Source organism: Ailuropoda melanoleuca, chromosome 3 (genome assembly GCF_002007445.2).
Source record: "Ailuropoda melanoleuca isolate Jingjing chromosome 3, ASM200744v2, whole genome shotgun sequence".
Lineage (NCBI taxonomy): Eukaryota > Metazoa > Chordata > Mammalia > Carnivora > Ursidae > Ailuropoda > Ailuropoda melanoleuca.
The window spans coordinates 3,722,090-3,749,518 of record NC_048220.1 but is presented as its reverse complement, the minus strand read 5'-3'; the positions used below and the strand labels follow the sequence as shown (position 1 = coordinate 3,749,518).

General features: G+C 47.1%; 1 protein-coding gene across 2 annotated transcripts; it reads right to left on the bottom strand.

The window, feature by feature from the left end:
* Window positions 1–24,078, bottom strand: MRNIP (MRN complex interacting protein). 2 transcript variants are annotated; one of them, XM_002921130.4, is made up of 7 exons: window positions 23,448–24,078; window positions 21,200–21,259; window positions 16,204–16,292; window positions 12,310–12,385; window positions 11,037–11,194; window positions 10,290–10,377; window positions 1–723 (listed from the first exon to the last, which is right to left on the bottom strand). In XM_002921130.4, exons 1-7 carry the CDS (start codon window positions 23,511–23,513, stop codon window positions 238–240), a joined length of 1,023 nt encoding a protein of 340 aa, XP_002921176.2. In that variant the 5' UTR covers window positions 23,514–24,078; the 3' UTR covers window positions 1–237. The 2 variants fall into 2 exon arrangements, with proteins under 2 accessions (XP_002921176.2, XP_034511723.1); XM_034655832.1 differs by lacking the exons at window positions 21,200–21,259; window positions 23,448–24,078 and adding an exon at window positions 17,286–17,460.
* Window positions 24,079–27,429: the final 3,351 nt, after the last annotated feature.

The following is a 27,429-nucleotide window of genomic DNA, read 5'->3' as shown; positions in this document are numbered from 1 at the left end:
AGGGAGAAGCAGACCCCCCGAGCAGGGAGCCTTTTGTGGGGCTTGGTCCCAGGACCCTGAAATCATGACCTGAACCAAAGGCAGACGCTTAACCGGCTGAGCTGCCCAGGTGTGCCCCCCCCCACGCCCAGTCCTATTTAAAAGCTAACTGGGGAGCCCCCTTGGCAGTGGCCGAGAGGTCCAGGGGAGAAGGGCTCATGGAATGCGTGTCCGTGTCGGCAACACTCTAGTTTCAATTCACAGGTCGTCTTCAAAGTCCTCACCAGTTTTAAAGAGGTCACACAGTCGCACAAGTGGGGGTTCCTGTACCCCTGTGACCAGGGGCCTGCCCTTTGCCAGAGGACCAGTGTCCTGTGGCTGTCCGGGGGGCTTCATGCAGGACCTCTGGGACCCCGACGTGAGAGAGCGTGTGGGCCAGGGAAGCTTGGGTGCAGCGAGGGGCCTGCCGGGGCGCCCTTCCCTTGAGGTCTGGACGTGGAGGGTCCCCTGCTCAGCCAGTGCTGCCCCGGCTGGTTTGGGGTCCCTGTGCAGGGGTACCGGGGGCTCCACGTCCACACGTGGGCCATCTCCATGAGGCAGCAGGAATTGTTCCCACTTGGCAGACACGGCTCTGACCTGTGGGGCCGGATGTGGAGGATCCCCCTGAGGAAAAGAAAGCTCCCCGGTGCCCCAGTCCTTGTGGCTGCCACCTTCTTTGACCTTCCCGGCCAGGCCAGCGCAGTCCTGCAACAGAAATGAGAGAAGAGAACCGTGTCCTCCGTGCAGAACAAGTGCCCGTGGCCCCGCAGGACCAAGGGACGGGAGGGAAGGGTCCCCATGCCCGCACTGCTTCCTCCTCTCCGCCTCGGGGCTCCCACACTTCTCACTCTCTCTTCTGCCTCCTCAGTGGCTCTCGGGCCGGCAGGCTAGCGACCTGCCTTCATCCGGTGGTTTAGCAAAGCAGGGCAAACGAATGCCCCACTCCTCCACCAGATCCCACGAGCAGGCTTTCCAAAAGACTACTGCCACGGGGACCTTAGAATCAGGTGCCTGAGACCATCTGGAAAGGGGTGAAGACCTTCCATCCTGTTTGCTCATTGCCAGGCAGACGGGAAGGTATCTGCAGAACCGTGGGGAGGGGCTGAAGCTGTGGAAGTGGCCGCGCAGAGGACCCCAGGAGGAGGTGACCGCAGCCCTGGGGCCTGGCTTCTCCCTTCTCCCTCAGGAACCCCGGATGCACCGGAACTGGGGTCTGAGTGCCTACGGAGGACGGCTCACACTGACAGGCAGGACCCTGCGTCACGACCCCAGGGCGCTGTGGAGGAGGCTTGGGGTCCGCTCTGCCCCCGACCTGCCGTGACCACACTGACCCACCGCGCAGCCTGAGTTCCTCACACGTGCCTGTGCGAGCCCACCCCGGGCCGGTGCGGCTGAAACGTTAACCTAGGGCCCGGCCATCAGCCACTGCCGCTATTCGACTCGGAGACTCAGGGCTGCACAGCTATTAGGGGCCACATCAAAGTCGGACCTTTGCACTGCCATTTGAAGCTGGCCAGGCTGACCTTGGCCTTGGTGGGGATGGCGGTGACCGATGCCCAGAGATTTCTGCCTGAGTGCCCGTGGCTGCTGTGATGGAATAAGGCCGAGCCTGCAGTCTGTAGCCTTGAATGTGCAGTGGGGTCTGGAGTGCTGGATGCGTGGCCTCAGAAACGAGCAGCAGGGTGCGGGCAGTGCTGGGGGTGCAGGTGGGAGGAGCCTGAGCTTACCTCGGACCACGGATGCCCCAAGGCCCCCACCACACGTACTGTAGCTGACCGAAGACGCCGTGCAGCCGGCAGGACAGACTGCACAGCTGGCTGTAGCACGGTCACACCAGAAAGGGCAGGTGCAGTGGGGGTGTGGTCAAGAACCAAACCCCTGGGGTGACTGGCCCCACACTGGGCACCCCCGGCCTTGGGGACCTGTACTGGGAAGACCAGTCCCTGTATCACATCAGGCTCTAAAAACCTGGGGCCTCACACACAGAGCTGGAGGGTGATGGGACACCAAGTCCCTGCCCTTAAAGAGCCAACACGCTAGGTAGCCGGCCCAACACTGCACAGAAATAGCAGCCGGAAAAGGCACCTGGTATGTATGTGAAGGTTTATCGACTAATTTTAGGATGTGCGCTGGCGGGGCAGGGAGCTGCCGGAGGCGGCTCTGGGAACAAAAGTGTGGGGGCGCCATTTCACTTGCCCTCCCCCGGCCTGGACAAGTGGGGCTCGCGGGAGCCAGTTCCGTCTCCACCTACTGTGCCAGCACCATGCACTCTCTGCCAGCACCCCTGCAGTCTCCTTCCACCCAACCTGCCCGCCCCGGCAGGCACCCCTGCAGAGTGGCTCCTGTCCTGGGGGTGGGGGCGGGGACCAGTGTGCCCGCCTGGCCTCTTGGCTAGATAGGAAGGGGGCAAGCCCGGTGCTCTGGTGTCCCCACAGCTGTTGCAGCGGCTAACTGCGGGCCGGGCCAGGGGCCAGCCCTGCTTGTAAGAATCCATGGCAGTTGCAGCTGGGCCTCTAGGAAGTGCAGGAAGCAAACCACACCCCGGGCACTGGCGCCAGGGAAAGCAGGGGCGGGACACTGCGGCCAGCCCCACCTGCAAGCATGCCCATGGCGTCTGCAGCTCAGCCACAACAGGGGGGGCACACGGCTCACAGGGACACATCTAGACCCAACCCCATGGCTCTGCTGACCGTGGTGGATTATGCTACAGGGCAGCCAGGAACACTTCTCCATAAGGCCACTATTTGTAAGAGGAGGAGACAGGGCTGACCTAATATATAGAAACAAACAAAATCAGACAAAATGAGGAGACAGAGGACCACGTCCCAAATGAAAGAACAAGACAAAACTGCAGAAAAAGAGCTAAACAAAATGCAAATAAGCAATATGCTGGATAAAGAGTTCAAAGTAATGGTAAGAGATAAGTAAGAGATACTTGCTGAACTTGAGAGATAAGTGGGTGAACTCGGTGAGACTGTCAACAAAGAGATAAAAATGATAAAAAATACACTAGAGGGAATCGGCACCGATTAGAGGATGTGGAAGAACCAATCAGCGACCTGGAAGACAGGGTAATGGAAAGCAAACACGCTGAACAGCAAAAAGAATAATAAAAAATGAGACTAGGTTAGAGGATCCCTAAGACATCAGCAAGCTTTGTTAACACTCACATTACAGGGGTCCCAAAAGGACAGAAAATTTATCTGAAGAAACAACAGCTCTAAAAACCTCCCTAAGCTGGGGAAGGAAGCAGATATCCAGGACCAGGAGGCACAGAGAGCCCCAAACAAATGATTCCCATATAGGACAAATAATGAAGATGGCAAAATCAGAGAAAATCTGAAAAGCAACCAGAGAAAGCAAACATACACACGAGGGAAACGCCTTAAGGTTATATGCTGACTTTCAGCAGAAACTTTGCAGGCCGGAAGACAGTGGCATGACACAAAGTGCTGAAAGGAAAAACCCACAGTCAAGAATATTCTACCTGGTAAGACCATCATTTATTTTTATTTTTTTATTTTTTGAAGATTTTATTTCTTTATTTGACAGAGATAGAGACAGCCAGCGAGAGAGGAAGCACAAGCAGGGGGAGTGGGAGAGGAAGAAGCAGGCTCATAGCGGAGGAGCCCGATGTGGGGCCCGATCCCGTAACGCCGGGATCACGCCCTGAGCTGAAGGCAGACGCTTAACCGCTGTGCCACCCAGGCGCCCCAAGACCATCATTTAGAACTGAAAGAAAGCTAAACAGTTTCCCAGACAAAATTCAAAGGAGTTCATCACCACTAAATCAACCTTATAAGAAATGTTAAAGGAACTTCTTTAACTGGAAAGAAAAGTCCATAACTGGAAGAAAATTATGAAGGGAAAAAATCTGATAGGTAAAAGCAAACATATAGTAAAGGTAGGGGGTTAGGTTAATCACTTATGAACCCCTATGGAAATTAAAATGCAAAAGCAGTAAAATCAATTATATCTACAAATATTAGTCAAGGCACACACACAAAGAAGATGTAAAATGGACCAGCATATACATAAAACGTGGAGGGGGTGTAACAATTTATTGCTTTTAGAAAGTGTTTGAACTTAGGCGGCCATGAACTTTATATGGACTACTATACATAGAGCAGTTGTTCTCTATGAACCCAACGGTGACCACAGATCCAAAATCTATGATAGTTACAAGACAACAACAACAACAACAAACTGGGACGCCTGGGTGACTCAGATTAAGTGTCCAACTCTTGATTTTGGCTCAGGTTGTGATCCCAGGGTTGTGGGACTAAACCCCATGTTGGACTCCGCATTCAGCAGGGAGTCTGCTTGATATTCTCTCTCTCCTCCTCTCCCTCCACCCCTGCACATGCTCTAAAATAAATAAATAAGAATGCTAAAAAACCCCCACCTATAACAGATGCACGAAGAGTAGAAAGGAACTTAAGCACAACACTAATGAAAGGAACAGAGAAGAACTACAGAACAACCAGGAACAACAAAACGGCAATAAACACATACTATCAATAATGATTTTATTTATTTATTTATTTATTTATTTATTTATTTATTTATTTATTTTTTAAAGATTTTATTTATTTATACGACAGAGATAGAGACAGCCAGCGAGAGAGGGAACACAAGCAGGGGGAGTGGGAGAGGAAGAAGCAGGCCCATAGCAGAAGAGCCTGATGTGGGGCTCGATCCCGCAACGCCGGGATCACGCCCTGAGCCGAAGGCAGACGCTTAACCGCTGTGCCACCCAGGCGCCCCTCAATAATGATTTTAAATTGACTGCTCCAATCAAAAGGTACGGGGTGACTGAATGGATAAAAAAAAACAAAACCCATCTATGTGCTGCCTACAAGACTCACTTCAGACCTAAAGACAGACTGAAAGGGAAGGGATAGGAAAAGATACACCATGTAAATGGAAGTGAAAAGAAAGCTGGGGTAGCAATACTTACATCAGAAAAAGTAGACTTTAAGACAAAGACTGTAACAAGAGACAAGGGCATTGCATAACGATAAAGGGATCAGTCCAACAAAAGGATTTAACAATTGTAAATATCTATGCACCCAACATAGGAGGAGCACCTAAACACATAAAGTAAATATTAACAGACCAAGAGGGAGAAGTTGACAGTAATACAGTAATTGTAGGGGACTTTCACACCTCACTTACATCAATGGACAGATTATCCACACAGAAAGTCAATAAGGAAATAGTGGCTTTGAAGGACACATTAAACCAGACGTACTTAGCAGATGTACGTAGAACATTCCATCAAAAAAAGCAGAATACGCATTCTTTTCAAGTACGCACAGAACTATTTCCAGGATAGATCACATGTTAGGCTACAAAACAAGTCTTAATGAATTAAAGAAGACTGACATCATATCAAACACCTTTTCCAACCACATTGTATGAAATAGAAATCAATTACAAGGAAAAAACTGGAAAAACCACAAACACATGGAGGCTAACAACATGTTACTAAACAACCAGTGGGTTGACCAAGAAATCAAAGAGGAAAGCAAAACATACACGGAGAGAAATGAATGAAACACAATGGTCCAAAATCTTTGGGATGCAGGAAAAGCAGTTTTAAGAGAGAAGTTTATAGCAATATAGGCCTCCCACAAAAACAATAAAAATCTCAGGTGCCTGGGTGGCTGAGTCTGTTAAGCATCTGCCTTCGACTCAGGTCATGATCTCAGGGTCCTGGGATGGAGACCTGTGTCAGGCTCCCAGCAATGGGGAGTCTGCTTCTCCCTCTCCCTCTGCCCCTGCTCATTTCTCTCTCTCTCTCTCTCTCAAACAAATAAAAAAATAAATAAAATCTTAAGAAAAAAGAGAATAAAAATCTCAATCTAATCTTACCCTAAAGGAACTACAGAAAAAGAAGAAAGCCCAAAGTTAGTAGAAGAAAGGACTTAAAATTAATTAGAGCAGAAATAAAGGAAAAAAAGGGGCGCCTGGGTGGCTCAGTCGTTAAATGTCCGCCTTTGGCTCAGGGCGTGATCCTGGAGTCCTGGGATCGAGCCCCACATCGGGCTCATCCACTGGGAGCCTGTTTCTTCCTCTCCTGCTCCCCCTGCCTGTGTTCCCTCTCTCACTGGCTGTCTCTCTCTCTCTCTCAAATAAATAAATAAATAAAATCTTAAAAAAAAAAAAAAAAGAAAGAAAGGAAAAAGAGACTAAGAAAACAATAGGAAAGACAAGTGAAACCAAGACCTGGTTCTCTGAAAAGATAAAATTGGTAAATCTTCAGCTAGACTCATCAAGAAAACTCAAATACACAAGATCAGAAATAAAAGAGGAGAGGTAGCAACCATCACCACAGAAATACAAAGGACTGTAAAAGACTACTATGGAAAATTATATGCTAACAAATTGGAAAGCCTAGAAGCATTACATTAACTCCTGGAAACACAACCTTTCAAAACCAAATCAGGAAGAAATAGAAAATTTGAACAGACCAATTATTAGTAATGAAATAGAATTTGTAATAAAAAAATTCCCAACAAACCAAAGTCCAGGACCAGAAGGCTTCACAGGTGAATTCTAGCAAACATTTAAAGACTTAATACCTATTTTCTTTAAGCTATTCCAAAAAATAGAAGAGGAAAGAAAATTTCTAAATTCATTCTATGAGCCTTCTATCAGCATTACCCAGACAAAGGTGCTACAAAAAAGAAAACATACAACCAAAATCCCTGATGAACACAGACGCAAAAATCATCAACAAAATCTTAGTAAGCCAAATTTAGCGATACGTTAGAAGGCTCACTCACTACGATCAAGTAGGATTTATTCCAGGCACACCAGCGTCATTCAATATTCCCAAATCAATGTGACACATCGCATCAACAAGATGAAGGATAAAAACCATATAGTCGTCCCAACAGATGCATAAAAAGCATCTGGCAAAATACAGCATCTATTCATGATAAAAAACTCTCAACAAAACAGGTTTAGAGGAAACATACTTCAACATAATAAAGGCCATATATGTCAAACCCACAGTTGATGCCATACTAAATGGTACAAAAGTGAAAGCTTTTCTCTAAGATCAGGAACAAGACAAGGCTGTCTACTCTCACTACTTTTATTCGATATAGCACTGGAAGTCCTATCACAGCAATCAGACAAGGAAAAGGAATAAACGGCATCCAAATTGGTAAGGAAGAAGTAAAACTGTCCCTATTTACAGGTGACGTGGTACTTTATATAGAAAACCCTGAAGACTCCACCTAAAAACTATTAGAACTGATAAATGATAAACTTCAGTAAAGTTACAAAATGAGTATGTAGAAATCTGTTGTGTTTCTATACACTAATAACAAAACCAAAAAAAAAAAAAAAAAAAAAAAAGGAAAAGAAAAGAAAGAAAAGGGATGCCTGGGTGGCTTAGCCAGTTCAGTGCCTTTGGCTCAGGTCATGATCCTGGGGTCCTGGGATCGAGCCCTGCCGGGCTCCCTGCTCAGCGGGGAGTCTGCTTCTCCCTCTCCCTGTCCCTGCTCGTGCTCTCTCTCGCTATCTCCTCTCTCAAATAAATAAATAAAATCTTAAAAAAAAAAGAATAAAATTCTTAGGAATAAATTTAACCCAGGAGGTGAAAGGCCTGTGCTCTGAAAACTGTAAGACACTGATGAAAGAAACTGAAGAGGACACAAATGGAAAGATAAACCATGCTCATGGATCGGAAGGATCACTACTGTTAACAGGTCCATACTACCCTAAACAATCTACGAAATTCAGTGCGATCCACATGAAAATACCAATACTATTTTTCACACAACTAGAAAAAATAATCCTTAAATTTGTAAGGAATCCAAAAGACCCTGAATAGCAAAAGCAAACTCAAGAAAGAAAAAGTCTGTAGGTATAATCCCAGATTTCAAGATATACTACAAAGGCAGTATGGTACTGGCACAAAAACAGACACACAGATCAATGGAACAGAATAGAAAGTCCAGAAATAAACCCACAATTATATGGCCAGATAATCACGGACAAAGGAGGAAAGAATATAAAATGGAGAAAAGACAGTCTCTTCAATGAAAGGTAGTGGGAAAACTGGACCATTTTCTTACACTATATGAAAAAATAAACTGAAAATGGATTAAAGATCTAAATGTGAGACCTGAAACCATAAAACTCCTAAAAGAAAACATAGCCAGTAAGCTACTAGACATTGGCCTTACAACGTATTTATGGTTATGGCTCCTCAGGCAGGGGAAACAAAAGCAAAAATAAAATACTGAGGAGCACCTGGGTGGCACAGCGGTTAAGTGTCTGCCTTTGGCTCAGGGCGTGATCCCGGCATTATGGGATCAAGCCCCACATCAGGCTCCTCTGCTATGACCCTGCTTCTTCCTCTCCCACTCCCTCTACTTGTGTTCCCTCTCTCGCTGGCTGTCTCTATCTCTGTTGAATAAATAAATAAAATCTTTTTAAAAAATAAATAAATAAAATACTGAGGGGCGCCTGGGTGGCACAGCGGTTAAGCGTCTGCCTTCGGCTCAGGGCGTGATCCTGGCGTTGTGGGATCGAGCCCCACATCAGGCTCCTCTGCTGTGAGCCTGCTTCTTCCTCTCCCACTCCCCCTGCTTGTGTTCCTCTCTCACTGGCTGTCTCTATCTCTGTCAAATAAATAAATAAAATCTTTAAAAAAAATAAAATAAAATACTGGGAGGACATAAAAATACAAAGCTTTTGCCAGTGAAGGAAGCCAGTAACAAAATGAACAGACAACATACCTAATGGAAGAAGGTATAAATGATGTATCTGAAAGGGGTTAATACCCTTAATATATAAAGAACTTACAATACAACTCAACACCAAACCCCCAAATAATCCAATTAAAAGACGGGCAGAGGACCCAAATATAGATTATTCCAAAGAAGACATACTGATGGCTAACAGACATGAAAAGATGCTCAACGTCACTCATCATCAGGGAAATACACATCAAAACCACAACGAGATATCACCTCACACCTGTCAGAATGGGTAGTATCGAAAAGACAAGAAATAACAAGTATTGGGGAAGATGTGGAGAAAGGGAACCCTCGTGCACTGTTGGGGGGAATGTAAATTGGTGCAGCCACTGTGGGAAAGTGTATGGAATTTCTTCAAAAAATTAAAAATACCAATACCATATGATCCAGTAATTTCATGACTGGATGTTTACCCGAAGAAAGCAAAAATGCTAGTTTGAAAAGCTCTATGCACCCCTATGTTTACTGCAGCGTTACTTGCAATAGCCAAGGTATGGAAGCGGCCCTCATGTCCACCGATGGGTGAGTGGAAAAAGAAGATGTGGTACATATCCACATGGCAGAGTATTTCTCAGGCATAAAAAAGAACTCATAAATACAGAGAACCGGTGGCTGCCCAAGGGGAAGGGGATGAGGGGATGGGCAAAACAGGTGAAGGGGATTAAGAGGTACAAACTCCCGGGGTGCCTGGGTAGCACAGTCGTTAAGCATCTGCCTTCGACTCAGGGCGTGATCCCGGCGTTCCGAGATCGAGTCCCACATCAGGCTCCTCCTCGGCTGGGAGCCTGCTTCTTCCTCTCCCACTCCCCTGCTGTGTTCCCTCTCTCGCTGGCTGTCTCTCTGTCACATAAATAAATAAGAAAATCTTAAAAAAAAAAAAAAGAGGTACAAACTCCCAGTGAAAAGTAAGTCAAAGAGATGAAAAATATAGCACAGGGAGTAGTCAATAACACTGTAAAACGTATGCTGACAGAGGACGACTGCCACGGTGAGCATGGATTCACGTGCTGAACTGCCAAATCACTGTGTGAAACTAACATACCACCTGACACTAATCCACCACTGTATGTCAACCGCACTTCACTATTAAACATAAAGAGCACAAGAGCAGATCTGAGATGAAGTCAGTGCCTCGGTGCGAAAGGAGTGAAGGTGGGTAAGCAAAGGCGAGGCTGGAACGGTTCCTCAGGAGTCCGGGGCAGGTCCCATGCGGGGTAGTCTGACCAAGACTCGCCATACCATGATGAGGGAAGAGAGTGGTCCTGACTCAGAAAAGCCCTACTTATCAACCCTGGTTGGTTCCAAGGCATCAAGCTTCCTCTTGCCCAGGAGCTCCCATCACTGGGAGACTGGGCATGGCAGGGAAACGGTCAGGCCAGGGAAAGGGGATGGCTTAAGTCAGAGCAGACGGCACACTTGGGTGGTAAACAATTCTACGTGTGTTTCATGGTTCCTGGGACCAGAAGAGAAACTCTGTCCTCAATCACTGACCTTCTGGGGCTCCAAGGTAACCTCAGAATCACCCAGGTTCTGGACCTCAGGGCTGTGTGGAGGCTGGATCGTGCTCTGGCTCCATGTCCTGGCGGAGAGAAAGCACTGTCAGGAATCCAGTCCTACCACCACACAGGGTCCCGATCCTGACTTGGGGGTCACCCCAGCACAGGTAGGGACCTTGTCCTCCCATACAGCTTCCCACCTGTGTGACCGCTCAGCTTCTGCGCCACTGCCAACAGCAGGCTGCCTGACAACATCCAAGGCAGTCCATTTCTCCCAGAGCTTGTAGTTGCTAGAAAGTTCTTACCTGAATTGGAATCTACCTCCAAGTATCACTTGCCCTGTAGGGCCACCCTGGATCTAGAAAAGATAACGTCTCAGAAGACTCACTGAAATGCAGAGTAAGTCTACAGAAGAGACCTACAAAAGGTCAGGTCTTCCCTGCTGTAGGCTACGAGCTCCCAGCACCGCAAGCTAGTCTGGCCGCATTTCCCTTTGTGTGCTGTCACAGGAAGTGGGCACCCTAAAAGGTGCGTGTGCTGGCATCCTGCCCAACCCTGACAGCTGCATGGCAGCACCTGGCACCTGGCAAGGCCAAGGAGGGCTTGGTGGTGCTGGTACCTCCGACTAGCGCCACCCTGGCTTCTCCCACGCTGCTGGCTGCCGGAGGCCGCTCACCACTCCCCCCTTCTGTGAGGCACCGTGTGGACCGGCCGATGGCTGGATGAGTGACTAGCTCGGCACCTTTTTCTAGGCAGGCCTGTGTTGAAGGGAGGCTCTGGCTTCTCTGTCCTGGACAAGGACGGTCTCTCGAAACACACTCCTCCTCCTTCCATCCCCAGCTCTTTCGAGTCTCTTTCCAGATACCTCAGCCAGCGGCTCTCTGAGGACTGCGGTTTTTCCTATGGGATTGGGAAGTAAGTTTATTCTCGGGATCCACACCCGCCCTGGCACTAGAAAAGGCATATCATGGGGGTAGGGTAATGGGGAGACGGACGTCCTGAGGTGTGCTGGGGACCTTGAACACTGGCACAGAGCTTGGGAAAGCTGCAGGACACGACTCATCAAGGAACTTTCCAGATGTCCACGCTCCCTGACCGAGGGGTCCCAAAGGAAGACAAAGGCACAAAGAGGCTCATCAAAGTGACATGAATCACAGCGAACACTCACCGTAGCGAAAATCTGGAAATAATCTATGTGCCCAGTCATCATGGGATAAATATTGGTACCCCCACTATATTCTGTAGATACCGGGCATCAGTGCAAACTCTACAGCAAGGGAAAAAGGACGAGGGGAACTCCAGGGCGCGAACCGGGATTTCTCGTCATTGTGATGATGTAAAATGGAGTCCCGCAGCCGACAGAGCTGGAAGCACAGCACCAACTCCGTGAGAGCTGCTGTGTTGAAGTGGCGTATGCGCAATGCTCCCGCTTATAATCAAAACACGACGGGCCAGCGGCAGAGGGAGGATGTTGCCAATGCGGTTCTGAGCAGAGGCGGGCAGCCTCTGACAGCTTTTACGCTCCCCCATCCCTGGCAGGACACAGTGTTCCATGTACCCACGGTGTCACCACCTCAGTCGCTCAAGCTCTGACACACACTGCCCACCCAACACGGTCTGAGCACCTACGTCACTGGGCACTGGGGCAGAACACTGGACGGGAGCCCCGCCGGGAGGCTCGGTCTGGAGAAAGGGAACACGAAGGCCAGGGACTCGGGAACAGCATCTCTTTCCCAGCCAAGCTGTGCCCAGAGTGCCACGGGGCCAAGGGGAGACACGGGAGGAGGTAAAGTTCCAGCCAAGTTCAGAGGAGTTCCCCGGCCAGAGACAACGCCCTTTTCAGAGTCCTGTAATCATCGCTACACACGGCTGTCCCCACCCTCACGAAATGGGTGGGTTTACTCCTTTTTGTGTTCCCCGCAGCTTTAAGCCAAGTGTCTGTTATCGATAGCATTTGCTGCACAAAAGACCAACAAATGAGTAAATGGAACCCCCCCCCCCGGGGACACACTTACCTGCACACTCTCACACTCAGCCTGCCCGGGCCCCGCATTCTCCTCTTCACCAAGGGGTACAGGTTCTTCCAGAGACCTTAGTGAAAGATTGCAGAGGTGTCCTGAGTGAAATGACCAGGGAGACGGAGGGCAAGGAGATGGGGACAGCGGGATGTGAATACTTGACAACGGATACCAAGGACTGCTCTGGGGATCTCAGGATCTTATGTCTGTTGTGCTGTAACCGATGATCTTTTAACGGTTCAGAAGGGCCTGGGTTGGGGGGGACCATTTGCTCTTCAGATTGCGGCTGGTTGAGCCCTCCATCAATAGGAAAGGTGACACAGGGCAGAAGGGGCCGACTCTTAACCTAGACAGACCCATGTTTGCATCCTGGCTTTGCCAATGACTGGCCGTCACAGTGTGACTTTGGGATCATCACTGTACCCCAGTTCCCTCATCCACAAGTGGGGACAAGACAGCGTGGGTGACTATGAAGATGAAAGAGATATGTGCCCGTGACTTGCTGAGGGCCTGGGATACAGATAGACTAATGTCAGCGGAAGCCTCGTAGCACAGCGTCCCTCCCATAGGCCACGGCGAGGTCTCCACTGCACAGAGTTATACAAATCCTCAGAGTTCTACCTCAACCCTAATGAGAGGAGAGGCATTGTGTATGTCACAGTGACTTCCGCCAGCCTCCCAGGTGCAGCAGGGCTCTCTCACCACATGAACAAGAACCAGGGCCTCCGTGGCCTCCAAGAGGACTGATTGGCCGTGAGAACACTTACTGTGCCAGAGCAGGAGGCTGGAGCAAAGCCAGGCCCACCCGCGTCGGCCAGCGTGGTTACATCGCACCATCAAACAGGACCTCGCTCTACTGAGCTACCGAATGTGGGCGTCTACACTTCAGTTTCTTCATCTGTACAGAGAAGTCAATGATCCTCACAGGGCGATTACAAAGAGGCAACGAGAGCATGCAAGTGCAACACCTACCCAGCCACACGGCTGATAACCCAGCGTTCATGTGAGTGGTGTCCTACCAGCTACTGGCCAGAACTCCGCTCACCTTTCTGATTCACGAGCCCAGCTCCATCAATAAAGGACAGCTCTCAACAGTCTGAAGATACCAGCCTGTCTTCTCTCTTTAAAGTTCTGCTGTTCCTTGTAGGCGATCTCTCTTCTCTCCAGTTACTTTTCAGCTCTTCCCTTTGTCTTCTGTGTTCTGATTTCAGTATGTTGCTGTGTCTAAGGGCAGGGTTTTTTTTTAACCTCAAAAATTAAGGTATGACATATGCTAAAATTTCAGTGTATAGTTAGATGAGCTTTGATGAATTTTATCTTTGAAACTATCATCCAATCAAGATCTAGAAAAAATGTTTATTTTTTTAAAGATTTTATTTATTTATTTGAATGAGCGAGAGAGCAGAGGGAGAGTGAGTGAAGCTGACTCCCCGCTGAGCAGAGAGCCTGATGTGGGACTCGATCCCAGGACCCTGAGATCATGACCTGAGCCAAAGGCAGATGCCCAACGAACTGAGCCACCCAGGCATCCTAGAAAAAATTTTTTGATTAAAATCAAATGGACAAGAAGATATGGAAAGTTTTTGTCACCCCCGAAAGTTCTCATATGTGCCTTTAGAAGCAATTCTCCTTTCCCCCAGAAAACCACTGGTCCCTACAGCATGGAGTCGTTTGTGTCTGGTTTCTCTCACTTAGCAATGTTTTTGAGATCTGCCCGTGTTGTTTTGAATGCTGAAGCATCCCACTGCATGAAAAAACCGCAACTTGTTCATCCATTTACCTTCCGATTTATCTATACATCTAGCCTTTCACCAGTGTCACACTGTCTCTATTACTGCAGCATTATAGTCGGTCTTGAAATCAGGCTGTGGGAGTCCTCCAGCTCCATTCTTATCAAAATTGTCCTGGTAATTCTAGGTACCTGCATTTCTGTATAAATTTTAGGATGTTTGTCAATTTCTACAAAAAAAAAAAAACAACCCACTGGAATTTGGATTAAGTTGTCTCTACCAACTAAGGATAAACCGAAATCTTCATGATACTGAGTTTTCCAATCCATGAACATATCGCATCTCTTCATTAATTTAGCCCTTCTTTAATTTCTCTCAGCAATGTTTTGCTGTTTTTACTGAATAGATCTGTACATTTTTTGTTATATTCATCCCTAAGTATTTAATTTTTTGATGCTGTTCTCAATGGTATTTGATTTAAAAAATCATTTTCCAATCGCTCAAGTGTTTATATAGAAATAATTTAATTTTGTATGTTGACTTTTTAGTATTTATTTATATGAGGAAGAGAGAGAGAGTGCACAAGTGGGGGGAGGGGCAGAGGGAGTGGGGCAGGGAGAAGCAGACTCTCCACTGAGCGTGGAGCCCTACACACGGCTCGATCCCAGGACCCCGAGATCACGACCTGAGCTGAAGTCAAATGCTTAACCAACTGAGCCACCCATGAAACCCTGTATGTTGACCTTGTATCCTTGTGACCTTGGTAAAATATTAGCTCTAGTAGCCTTTGTAGAGGTTCCTCAGAATTTCCTATATATACAACCATGTTGTTTGCAAATAAACTAATGACTTTGTCCAGTTTGAGATTTGTTTCCTAAATCTAAGAATGTAAGCCTTTGATTCTGGAAAATGCTCTTCAAATACTGCCTTTGCCCCACTTTCTTTATTCTCTCTTGCTGGAACCCTTCCCTGTAGCTTCCATGTTTCTCAACGCACATTTTCCATCTTTTTATTTTTGTGTTGCATTGTAAATACTTTCTTCATATTTAACTTCCATTTCATTGATTCTCTCTTCAGCTACATTTAATGCTTAACCTGTCCATTGAATTTTTAATTTCAATGATTATACTTTTCATTTCTATAAACTCTTTTTGGTTCTTTGTCAAACCTACTTGGTCATTTTTAAAAGTCCTTTGGATTTTTTTTCCTTTTTGTTTGCACTCTACCCACAATGTAGGGCTTGAATTCATGACCCTGGGATCAAAAGGTGCATGCTGTACTGACTGAGCCAGCCAGGTGGCCTGACGTCCTTTGCTTTTTAGATTATCAACCCTTTTATCTCATTACATGTATTAAATATACATTCTGTATTCTGAAGTCTTTGCGTGTCTCACTTTTCTGTCGGTTGTTTCTGTTGTCTTTTGCTCATGGTGACGTACCCCCTTGAGTGTTTAATGGTTTTTAACTGAGTATACGTTTCTTGGAACTTTATCTGTGGAAATTCTTGCAGGTCTGGGCTGAAGATGTATGCTTCAGAGGAGCTGCATTTACCTCTGCTTCCCTGGACAATTTAAAAATAAATTCTCAGCTTGAGGCTTTTCACACAGCACACGTAAAAGGCTGAAAAGCCATGTGCCAGCTTTCTTGCGTTTATAAAAACCTAGAGAGATAGTTCCCCTCCTCAGCCAATGCCAAGGTCAACATGCTCTCTGTGGCAGAGAGGGTGCATTTCTAGTTCATTTGTTCATCCACTGAGGGTGTAGTATTTTGGGGACTCAGCTTTATGTGGTGGTCTCCTACTGACCCTCCCAGACTGAACAGGCCCTCAGCCTTGTCTCTGTCGCCCGCACCCCTCCCAGACATCTAAACAGAAGCTCCACAGCACTAGGCTTCAATGACCTCAGCAGCCTGGGTACTTACTCTCTGGATTTTGGCTTCTGCTTTATTTTTGACTTCTGATATTCATTTACTTCCTTCCCATCTCATCAGTGTACTCAAAACACTAGTTAACATTTTTAGTTATTTTCAATGGGAAGACCATTCAGGGGAACTAATCACCATATGGAAATCTAAGGGATTTCTCCATCTTATACTTCCACTAACTGCTCGAGGTAAACACAGGGCAGGATAAGATAACCATGCCCTTCTCAAACAACTATACCTGAGTGACATCTCTGAAATCTGTCCCTGCAGCAGATTTAATTTTTGGACGTGGCGTCTACAGTCAGCACCAGAGCCATCACCATAAGTCTGAAAAACACACAAAAAAATAGTAAGTTTAAAAAGTGTTGACAGAATGCTGATTAACAGATCCATTAGTGCTATACCTCAGGAAGGGGAAAGCTGTACTTTGAAAGGCCGAGAAGCACCATGTAGAAAACCTGATGACTAACCACCGCTTCTGGAGTAATTTATTTACAAACTAACAGTCCCAGGAACGAACAGTTCTGGGCTATCTGGCTGTCCTTCTAGCACTCAGAACTCTACATATCAAAGACAAACCCAGCCCCAAACCCCACACTAAATGCTTAATGAACCTGAATAAGAAATTTGGAAGAGAAGTAACAGGAACCACCAATAAACACACAATATGATACTTAGTATTCACTGATAATCAAAGGAACATAAAATAAAATGAAGTACTCTTTTTTTTCCCCACTTAGCAATCATTCGTTTAACAATATTTATGGAGCAACTTATTATGTGCCAGGCCCCTGGACTAGGTAAGGACAATACAATACAGGAGTGGACAAAAATCACTGTCATTGCGGAGTGTATATTCTAGTGAGAGGAGACAGACAATAAACATGTAAGTCAACTATGTAGCCATCAGATGATGAGATGCACCACCCAGAAAAATAAGGCAATGAAAGGGGTAGAGTGAGGACAGAGTAGACAATTTTTATAGGGTTTTCAGGGAATAGATCACTAAGGTGACATCTGAGCACAAAACAGGAAGATATGAGGGCCAAAGCCGTGTAGATACCTCAGGGAAAGCATTCGGCAGAAGCAATGAAATGGACATGAGAGCAAGGACTCTGAGCCGGGCACTTTGGAGGAACCGTAAGGAGGCCACATAGCTAGAGCGAAGTGGTCTGGGGGAAAATGGTAGGAGATGAGGTTTGAGTGTAGTCCCTACCACAGGCAAAGTTCAGCCTCATGGGCATGAGACCTGTTCTGCTGTCGTCATCTTGAAAACATTTTTTTGGTTTATTTTTTATTTGGAATTCTTAATAATCTTACCTTTGAGCTTGTGTTGTATAAGGGAAGTCTGGTGGGACAATGGATCCTGTCTGTAAGCAGAGATACACACACTATATATGTCCATTGTTCCTTGTCGCATCATTTGCATACGGCACACTCAATGACCCAGGAGCACAGGATTCCAGTGGACTCACAACAAACACGTGGGAGTGTTCACTGAGAGTCCGAGTGTAGATGTTAAGTGTTTGCTCTCTATGCCTGAGTATGTGGGGACACCCACAGCCTGAGAGGCCAGGCTTTCCACTGGAACAAGAACTTGCTTCAGATGCAGATAAAATGCAAGGGTGTTCTAAACATACATGAACAACCAAGGAACCCTATCATATCTTTTTTTATTCTTATTACTTGCCTAGAACAGCGGGTCACTTATGCTGAAAACGATGACATGGAAGGAAAAGGCAAGACAGGGAGACCCTTGTTCCTTTCCCTCTCAGTCCTTCTTATGCATCAGGGAGCTGATGGGCAAGAGCGTGGGGAGAATGTGGGCATATTAGTAAGTGGAAAAAACAGTTGAATTAATTTTGTGGAGCGTTTCCACTGTTCTGGTAACAGCGAAATACGTAGGCATGTTTGAGCTCCAAATACAAGTAGGGCAATTTGGATGATCCTGCATATATGGTAAATGTTCTTATATTATTCTGCGTACGGACTAAACGCTGCTTATGTTTTGAACTGGTGCTGCGCTATACCAATGGCAGAATTCACGCTAATGATTTAAAATACTGGTTTTTCTTAACTTAGGAAGACATTCCACAGTAAATAAAAAACATTATGAGGAGTCAAGAGAGACCAGGGAAGAAAGGAAAAGCTTAATATTTTAGTACCTTTCACAGCTTTTACCCCTGCTTTTGAACAAGGGGCCTCCCATTTCCATTTCGTACCAGGCACACTTGGCCCTGTCTGTAGGACCAAGGGATTTTGCTCTAACCTGGAAGGCTGGGGAGAGTGGCTTGGCCCCGCACACAGTTCAGCAGGACCTCAGGCTGTGGTGCTGAGGACAGACTGTCCGGCAGCAACTGGTGGGCTGGCAGGAAGTTGCTGCAAACAGCGGTGTGGCTCAGACCACTGTAGTAACACGTGGTCAGTCGGGGTGCATCCTCAAAGCAGAGCGGACAAAATTTGCTGACGGACTGGATGAAGAGTGTTTAAAAAAAAGAGGAGTCACGGATGACTTCCAGGTTTTTAGCCCAAACAACTAACAAGGGACTTGGCACGTACATGATGGGGCGGACTGCGGGACAGCAGGTGGGCGGGGGGAGCGAGGCCTTCCATTTGGAAAGGGGGTTTCTGGATGCCTGTCAGAGAACCAGTAGAGAGCTGAAGGGGCGGTTCAGGGCTGGGCCTGGGGTCTGAGACAGACATCCCAGAACTGTCAGATGATCTCCTCTCAGACCACTAAGGGAGTGAGGCCAACAAACTGAGTACCAGAGCAATTCTCACGTTTAGAAGTTGGCGAGCCAAGAGGACTGAAACACAGCCAGAGAGACAGCAGGGGAACTAGGAGTGGGATGACTGGAAATCCAAGTGAACACAGCGTTTGAGAGGGAGGAAATGACAAACTGTGACAGACGCTGCCAATAGGTCAAGTCCCTGGAGGACTGAGAACTCACTACTGTTTTTAGCAAATGGAGAGCACCGATGACTTTGACAGGAGCCATTTTACTGCACTGTGGGGAATAAAAGCCCAGCTGGGGTAAGTTCAAGTGAGAACGGGAGAGAGAACTGAAGAATGGAATGGCAAGGCTCTGCAAGACGTTACTCGACATCTGGCATAAATGGCAGGGTGTATGCTCGCCAGCACGGCGGGGACCACAGCCGAATGCTAAAATCCTCCTTCCCTCATCTGGGCACAAACTGGACGACGTTTTCTAGACTTCCTTGCAGTCAGGGGTGGCCATGAGATTAGGTTCTTTCTAGTGAGATGTGAGCCCCTTGCAGGCCTGACCCCTAAAAGCCTCCTGTGTCACTCCTTCAGGCTCTTGCCCTTTGGTGACTGCAGGCAGCAGGAGACAGGCTTCGGGGAGTAAGAGACCCTGGAGATAAAGGGATCTGGGTCCCTGAATGATCGCACCAAGGACGGCTGCCCTGTTAATCTCAATCCCTCCCAGGACTGTTTCAAGAGCAAGAGAGACAGCTTCTATTGTGTGAGGCTATCACCGTTTCGTTTCGTTTTGTCTACTTCTCACTGTGGCCTCATCTACCATAAGCCATGAACCACTGCACCTGCACGGAGGCAAGAGTGGAAGGCGGCGCCTCCTCCAGGAGAATTTAGAAACACATGCTGACACTGAAAACAAGCAGCAGTCATTAGCTCATGAGCCAGCATCCTGTCTTCAGAGACCCAATCTCGGGATGGGCTTCAGCAGCTATGATTGTCCCTACTCCCACTGGCTCGACCAGACGTGGACATCTGGGTCAATGGGGCCAATCAGATCGCTTCTCCCAGTTTATTAATTGGGACTCAGTGACTCTAGCTGGCTTGAAGTGAGAGTCTGTGGTCTGTGAATGGAGTATATCACTGTGAACTATCTGGGGAGAGAGAGGAGGGAAAGAACAGGAAGCAGGGAGAGGGGAAGGAAGATGTAGCGAGAAGGTGGGTGCAGGGAAGAGAAGGGCGGGAAAAGATGAAGCCTGCATTGTCTGCAGCTCTGCAGTTCTCGGGGCTGGTCCTCCAAGGGCTCGGGGATGAAACTCCTCCCTTGCATTCCCCAAGATACCCCATTACCTTGCCAGTATATATTTTTTTAAATTTTGCTGAAGCCATTCTGAAGAGTTGTTTTTTTTTTTTTTCTATTTTCAACTAAAAGAACCTTGGTCAAAAGATATCCTTTGAAATAGCAATTTAACTTCTAGAAATCTGTCCTAAGGAGATAATCGGTCTAGTGAAGAAAGAGGTCTTTGTAGGAAGCTTCACTGTAGAGTTATTCGTAACAGTGAAAACGGAAACCAACCTAAATGCCAGTCACCGTGGGACCGGTCATTTCCTGATTCAACAAATAGGTACTGAGGGAGCACCTTCTGTGCCAGGCACCGTGCTAGGCGAACGGCTGTATCGGTAAGCAAAACAGGCAAGGCTTCTACTCTTGTGGGATACACTCATGTAAACACACTTGATGTAACACCTAAACCAGGATAATGAGAAGAGCAGGGCGAAGCCCCAACAGTGAGCACAGAGGCCATCAGACTGCAGCACGTCTGGACTGTTTCAAGGTCTGAAAGGAAAGGCCTTACGGCTGAAGGAGGAGAACGAGGAGCTGAGGCGGGAGAGGCGGGATCAAGGGCCAGAGCAGGTGAACGAGGGGCTCAGCGAGGCAAAGGGTGCAGGGCAGCTTGTGGTAGTAAAGAGATGAGGTGGGGCAACACGTCTCCACCTGAAAAGAACGGAAGCTTTTCCCCTGAGCTTCCATCAGTCCACACTCTGTCCCGAGCATCTCCTGATGGCCTCACTCGCCCACACGCTGCATGCACCAACACACGCCCACCCGGCTGGGTCTGACCGCCCGCAGCTCCTGACAGGCCCTGCATTTTCCTTGCATTTGCTCAGTCTAGTTTTAAGTGACCCATGTGTGCGCATCCGTTTCTCTTCCACGGGAGCAGATCTGTGAGGGCAAGAACGACAAAGCTTTGCCTTCCCTTGTTTCTCCTGGGCCGGCACACAGAAAGTACTCAATAAATACTTGCAGGCTGAATAAACAATGAAGGAACCTTTCGAGGCACTGCTCCAACCTTTTCACTTCCTGAAGGAACAGGAACCCAGGGAGCAGACGTTCTAGATCTAGGGAACTTGGTCCCAATACTGGAATGCCGGGACTCCACAGAAACACGCTTCTGCAGGGCTGGGTCCCACCTGCTGTCTGGCATGGCTATTAGACGCCCTGTTTCTCAGGACTCACCCGCAAAAATGACTGCTTCTCTCCACAAGCTTTGCATGTCCACTTGAGACTCTTTTTCTCCTACAGTGAAACATTCCAGAAATCTCGCTTAGATGATTATTTAAAACACGTGGAACTGAATCAAAAATAATGATTTTAAAAGACAAATGGAGAAGAATAAAAGGCTAAAAACAAACCAACATATATGTAAAAAAGCTAGTATACTATAATGGTGGCATTTTAGGAGGGAAAAACAGACTATTTAATAAATGGTGCTGGGAAAACTGGCTGTCCATATGAAACAAAGTAGATCACTACTACTTCCACAACATTTAATTTAAATTCTTGATAAATCTAACTGGATGGGTTCTCTCTTAACATGATAAAATACCTTACGTTCAGCTCCAAAACTGGAAAATCACTACCAGCACTCCCATGAAAATCAAGAACAAGCCAAAAATCCCCATTACTACTCAACCATTGTTATTTTTCTGCCAATGGAATTGGAAAAGAAAAAGCAGTAAGAGGTATGAAAACTGGAGAGGAGGAAAAAATTTATTGTTATTTACAGATATGATTTTTTTTACCTGAAAATTCAAGAAAATCAAATGAAAAACTACTAAAAACAGTAAGACAATCTAATATAGAGGGGCTGAGTACAAAGTTAATATAGTTTCAAAAGTTAATGGAGACTTTATATAAGCAAGTATGTAGTTAGAGAAGGTAATGGAAGAGTCCATTTACAACAGCAACAAAGAAAGTTTTATCAAGGGACACCAAAAATGGGATGAAGTAACATGCTTAACATCAGAAAGGTGCCTGGGTTGATTTATCAAAATTAATATGAGTATGATTCTAATACAAAAACCATCAAGTTTTTTTGGTGAAAAACCCAAAAGTGTTCTAAGGAGCACAAGCAGCACCTATTACAAATTTCTGTGGGCATACCCTACGATTCAGCAATTCTAATTCCCTAGTATCTGTCTTCGAACACCATAAAAATACTGCTTTGTATGGGTACGTCTGCAAGTAAGAAATGCATTTAAAAAAAAAAAAGGTCTGGAAGGACACACAGTAACTGGCTAGCTCTGGGGGTCTGGAGTCTGGAGAGGGACTATATGGGATAACAGGATCTTTGCAATCAGACAGCCTTGGATCTGCCATTTATCAGACAGACCCCTTGACTTCTCTGGATTTCTGTATTCTCATCTCTGTAAAATGAGAATGATACATACCTAATCCAGAGGTTGTTGAAATTAAATGGGATGTGTGAAATTGTCACATCTGCAATTACTGTTAACTCTTTTCTCCTTTCAGTTTCAAATCACTTTTCATAGCTGAAAATGACCGTGAGAGTACACACTACATTACATCTGTGTAATAATTTTAAAATGGAAATGATTTCCATTTAATCTCAACTCCTAAAGCACAGTCCAAAAAGTGAAGTAAGTAAAAACAATTTCTGAGCCCCCAGATAGCCCTTAGGGTCTCAGCAAGTTTACAGGGGCATACTCAGCATCTGACTTTTAAACATTCATTTTGAAGAAGTTTCATGTTATCTTTTTCAGGGCACAGCAGATTAGCAGGTAACTGGGGGGGAAGAGAGAACTGTCAGAAGTAGATACGTTCCACGGCAGTGTTAGGTGACATCAAGCAGGAAGATGACATGCAATTCAGGAAAAAACAGGTTAAGTGACATCCCGTATCTTGCATCTTGAAAGTCAGAGAAGCTGTACGTTTTGGAAATACCAATTACCCTGTTTAAAACACTCCACGCACGGGTTGTTTACCGTCTGGGCAACAGTCCCTCATCACGCGGATGGAGACAGCACACAGCGAAGGGATGGACAGTAAGGCACGCCCAGTCGTGTCTCAGTTTTAAAAACTGTCATCTCCCTAGCAGTTAAATTAAGAAAGAGACACTTGGGGAGAGGCTATCCTCAACCTGCTTTTCCCAACTATCTGCAAGAAGTCACGAGGCCGCCTCCGCAGAAACCATTCCCCCTGGTTTCTACGAATCTTGTAACCACCACGCCAAAAACTTTAAAAAAGCCCAGAATGACGTTATGAAGAGATATCAAAGCCCAGTCCTCCGGGCCAGCCAACGTCACGAGTCCGGGCGTCAGGGAGACCCAAGCAACCGCACGAGACGGCGCCCGCGCCTGCGGGCAAGGCACGGGGAGGAGCCCCAGCCGCCCGCGGCCCCGCCAAGTCCTGCCCGCCCGCACTCCCCACGCCCGGAGGAGGGGGAGGCCGGTGCCCACCCCACCTGGTGCGCCTGGAAGAGGCGACAACTGCAGCACCGCAGCACCCGAAACCGCTGAGGGGGAGCCATTTCGGGCGCCGTCACCGCTGCGCATGCGCCCGGTACTCCTGTCCGCCCGGGCTTAGTCTCCCGCGCGCGTTCAGGGTCCTCTAGACGCCGGCGCCGCCGCGCGTGCGCGTGCGCTCTGCGCTTCAGCCCGCCCCAGCTCCGCCCCCCCAACGCGTTCCGGCTACTCTAGTCCGCCGAGCCTCTCGGCGGTCAGCTGGGGTTCCTGTGACGGCAGGTTCAGGCCCTCGGCCTGCAGCCGGGTCGGGCGTTGCTTGGGGTTTGCGTCAGCCTGGTCTCGGACTCGCCGTCTGGACCGGGCCGACGCCGGTGTCGTTCTAAGCCCGCGTCTCCGCTGGGGCTCGCTGGGAAGATGGAAGTTGCAAGGGCAGGGCCTCCAGCCGTTGCTCCCGGTGCGGCCAAAGGCTGCTGCTTCTAGTCGCAGACAGGGAGCGGGAGGGCTCCTCCCCGCTCCGGCGCAGCCCCTGGGGCTCCGGGCTTGGAGTTTGCGGGACCTCTGGGCGGAGGCGCTCTTTGGTAACCTTTGAGCCTGATCCCCGAGGGCTGCGGAACCGGGGATCCCGGGAGGGTGGCTCCCCAGCCCCACGCTTCCCGGAGAGCGAGGCGGAGACGGGAAGCTGCTGTGAACGAAACCAGCCCCTCCTGCAGCCCCCGCCCCCCGAGAAAGCCCCACCGCGACCCACTCTGGAAGGTGGAGGGGCAGGACCCCTTCTGTCCCAGCCGTACTGGGACCCTAACTAACTCCAGCCCGCCAGCCCGCCGATACGTTCCACGTGCCCATCACATAAACCATCTTGTTAGAACACCCGATCCTGACAAGATGCGGTGAGAGGAACGCTTACAGGATTCTGGTGGAAGGGTAAAATGGAAAAACCATAATGGAAAACGATCTGGCAATTACCCTTACGCTAAGAAAATAATCTGACTCACCCAGATTTATTATTTATATACGAGTGTTCACTGACGTTTAATAGGAAAATGGAAATGGATGTGCTAAAGAATGGTTGCTTACTGTAACTCAAAATGGGCCATCATGTCAGGTCCATTACTGAGAATCTGAGCTTGACGTGCAAATGCTGGCATGTGTATTGATAGAAATAAAAGAAGTTACAAAGAGTACATAATTTCAGTTAGGCATTATTTATTTCCAGGGACGGGGGAGGGCGGGGAAGGTTATGGTTATAGATGACTTAAAATTGTTTTTATTTTCCAATTTTGCACGATAGCATATATTAGAAAAAAAAAAGTAGTTTAAAAAATGTTAGAGGGCTGCCTGGGTGGGTCAGTTAGTTAAGCGTCTGACTTCTCAGGTCATGATCCTGGGGTCCTGGGATCGAGCCCCCCTTTTCTTCTGCCCCCCCCCCCGTTCGCTTTCTTGTGTGCTCTCTCAAATAAATCTTTAAAAACATGTTTGAGAGGCTGAATTTACAAACGGAGTCTGACCAGACCACATATGACAGCCTCCATAGCAACCAACCCCCAATCCCCCAAGCTAAACTACAACCTTTAGAGCAGACAGGACTTGGTCAATAACTACCAATTTCCCTATATTTTGCACTTCCCTCTTTGTCTCAGGACCAACCAGAGAAAGCGGCTTACGCTCCTCACACCAACACAAAAGACACCCTTCTAGTCAGCCAGCTTTCCCTTCCAGGCCAACAGCCTCCAATCAGAGCACACCTGAAGCCTTCCCTTGTTTTCACGCTAAGGCTTCCCCACTCCTCTACCTTTGAGCTTCTGCCAAACGCAAGTCAGCAAAAGGCTGACTCCTTTTCTATAGCCAGCTCTAGATATATAGTCCTTGTTCTCATTTGGGTGGTCTTTATTTCCACGTGTTTGAGTTATTGTGGCTAAAAGCAGAAGGCATCTGAAAAGAATGCTTTATGCTTAATGAAAAGAACAATAAAAATTTCATGGGGCGCCTGGGGTGGCTCAGTTGGTGAAGCAGTTAAGCGTATGACTCTCGATTTCGGCTCAGGTCATGATCTCCCGCGTTGTGAGATACAGTGAGCACAGAGCCGACTTGAGATTCTTTCTCTCCTGCTCCCTGCGCTCTAAAAATCTTAAATTTTTTTCATAGGTGGTATGGGTTCAGGTTTGAAAAAGATACAGAAAAAAATAAAGACAAAAATACTGAGTAATCTTAAATACTAGGAAAAATTGTTTTTCTACTTTTCTGTATTTTTTTCCTTCCTGCGATATGTAGTTTTAAAAAATTCATATACTTTTCTTGGGAATTATAAGATTGACGTGGTTTGGTACATCACCACTTGGTGAGCAGTTTGAAAATACAATTACATTTACTTACAGAAGAAAAATATTTTTAAAACTTCACTTGTATTATCCATTTATTTTTTAGTGTTAGTGGTTAGTCTGAATGTCACCGCAAGTTGAATGATTAATAGATGAAAGTACTATTGTACATTTTTGTATATTCTTTTATCAAGTCAAAGGCTAGATTCCTGTTTTATATTCTTCTGTTTAATTTCTTTGGCATATTCTCACATTTAGACTTCTACTTGATATATAAAACACCCAAATTTCAAATTATTTAAATCTGATTACAATTTAGACTTAAAAGTGCCAACTTTGTGGGATTTTTATGTATATCTTTATTTTGTTATGGCCAAGAATATGGTCTTTCTGGTATGAACTCTTTGAAATTACTTTATGGCAAAGCATGTAGTCTGTGTAATGACTAGAAAGGAAATTACATTAATGACATTTTTTGTTGTTGTTAAGAAAGCAAACAGTTACTCAGTTTCCTTGATGTTGTTTTGCTGCATTTATTGAGATGGGACCCGGCAGTTGTGAACAAGGTAAAATCATGGAGACTGTTATTTAAAAAACCAGCCATAAAATCTATAGATAGAAAGTAGGTTAGCGATTGCTTGGGGCTGGGGGTGGGAACGGGGATTGGCTGCACATGGGTACGAGGGTCTTTCTCAGGTGATGGAAGTATTCTAAAATTGCATTGTGGTGACAGTCACACTCTAAATTTACTCAAAACCTCAAATTATAACTCATCAAAATGAGTGAATTTTAATGACATGTAATTTATGCCTCAATAAAGCTATTAAATGAAAACAAAAACAAAAACCAAAACCGGGGACTCTGGGTGGCTCACTTGGTTAAGCATCTGACTCTTGATCTCAGCTAGGTTTTTGATCTCAGGGTTGTGAGTTCAAGCCCCACACTGGGCTCCAGGCTGGGCAGGGAGGCTACTTAAAAAAAAAAAAAAAAAAGAGGAAAAAACCCCCTGCCCCAGGTTTTTTTTTTTTTTTTTTTTAAGATTTTATGTATTTATTTGTCAGAGAGAGAGAGCAAGGGGAGCTGCAGGCAGAGGGAGAAGCAGGCTCCCCGCCGAGCAGGGAGACCAACGTGGGGCTCAATATCAGGACCCTGAGATCATGACCTGAGCCGAAGGCAGACGCTGAACCGACTGAGCCACCCCGACACCCCTCCGATGGATCTTTCAGTGGAAGAGCTGCCCCATGTGGTGGGGGTGGGGAGAGGGGCGACCGCTAGACACTAATGATCAGCTCTTGCTGCAAAGCTGGCAGGTGCTCATGACTCCGTCTATCACCTGTGGCCCCACAACAACTTACTGAACCCGAGAGCTTGCTGCAGCCCATGCCCATGCCCAGGCCCGCACCTGCACCCACTGGACCAGGCTGTTTTTACCTGTGAACCTCGGGACTCCCCCGGTTGGCAGAGGTCAGCTCAAGCCCTACTCCGCCTGCATCAGCATCTCCTGTGTTCCCATTCTCCCTGGGGGCCTTGAAGCCCCACCCCTGTGGGGGTCTAAGTGCCCAGAACCTCTGGAACATGGCCTGGGCCCCCACCTGCCTGGGAAGAAGCCAGAAGCCCAAGCAGTAGCTGGAGCCACATTAAGGCTCTGTACACGGTTTGGTATTGA

Excerpts from the sequence above, each read along its gene's own strand:
- MRNIP (XM_002921130.4), bottom strand. The coding sequence starts at position 23,513 with ATGGCTCCCCCTCAGCGGTTTCGGGTGCTGCGGTGCTGCAGTTGTCGC. Across the intron at positions 16,293-21,199 it reads AGAAGCAGTCATTTTTGCGG|ACTTATGGTGATGGCTCTGG; the intron begins GTGAGTCCTGAG and ends TGTGTTTTTCAG. Across the intron at positions 12,386-16,203 it reads ATTTCAGAGATGTCACTCAG|GTCTCTGGAAGAACCTGTAC; the intron begins GTATAGTTGTTT and ends TCTTTCACTAAG.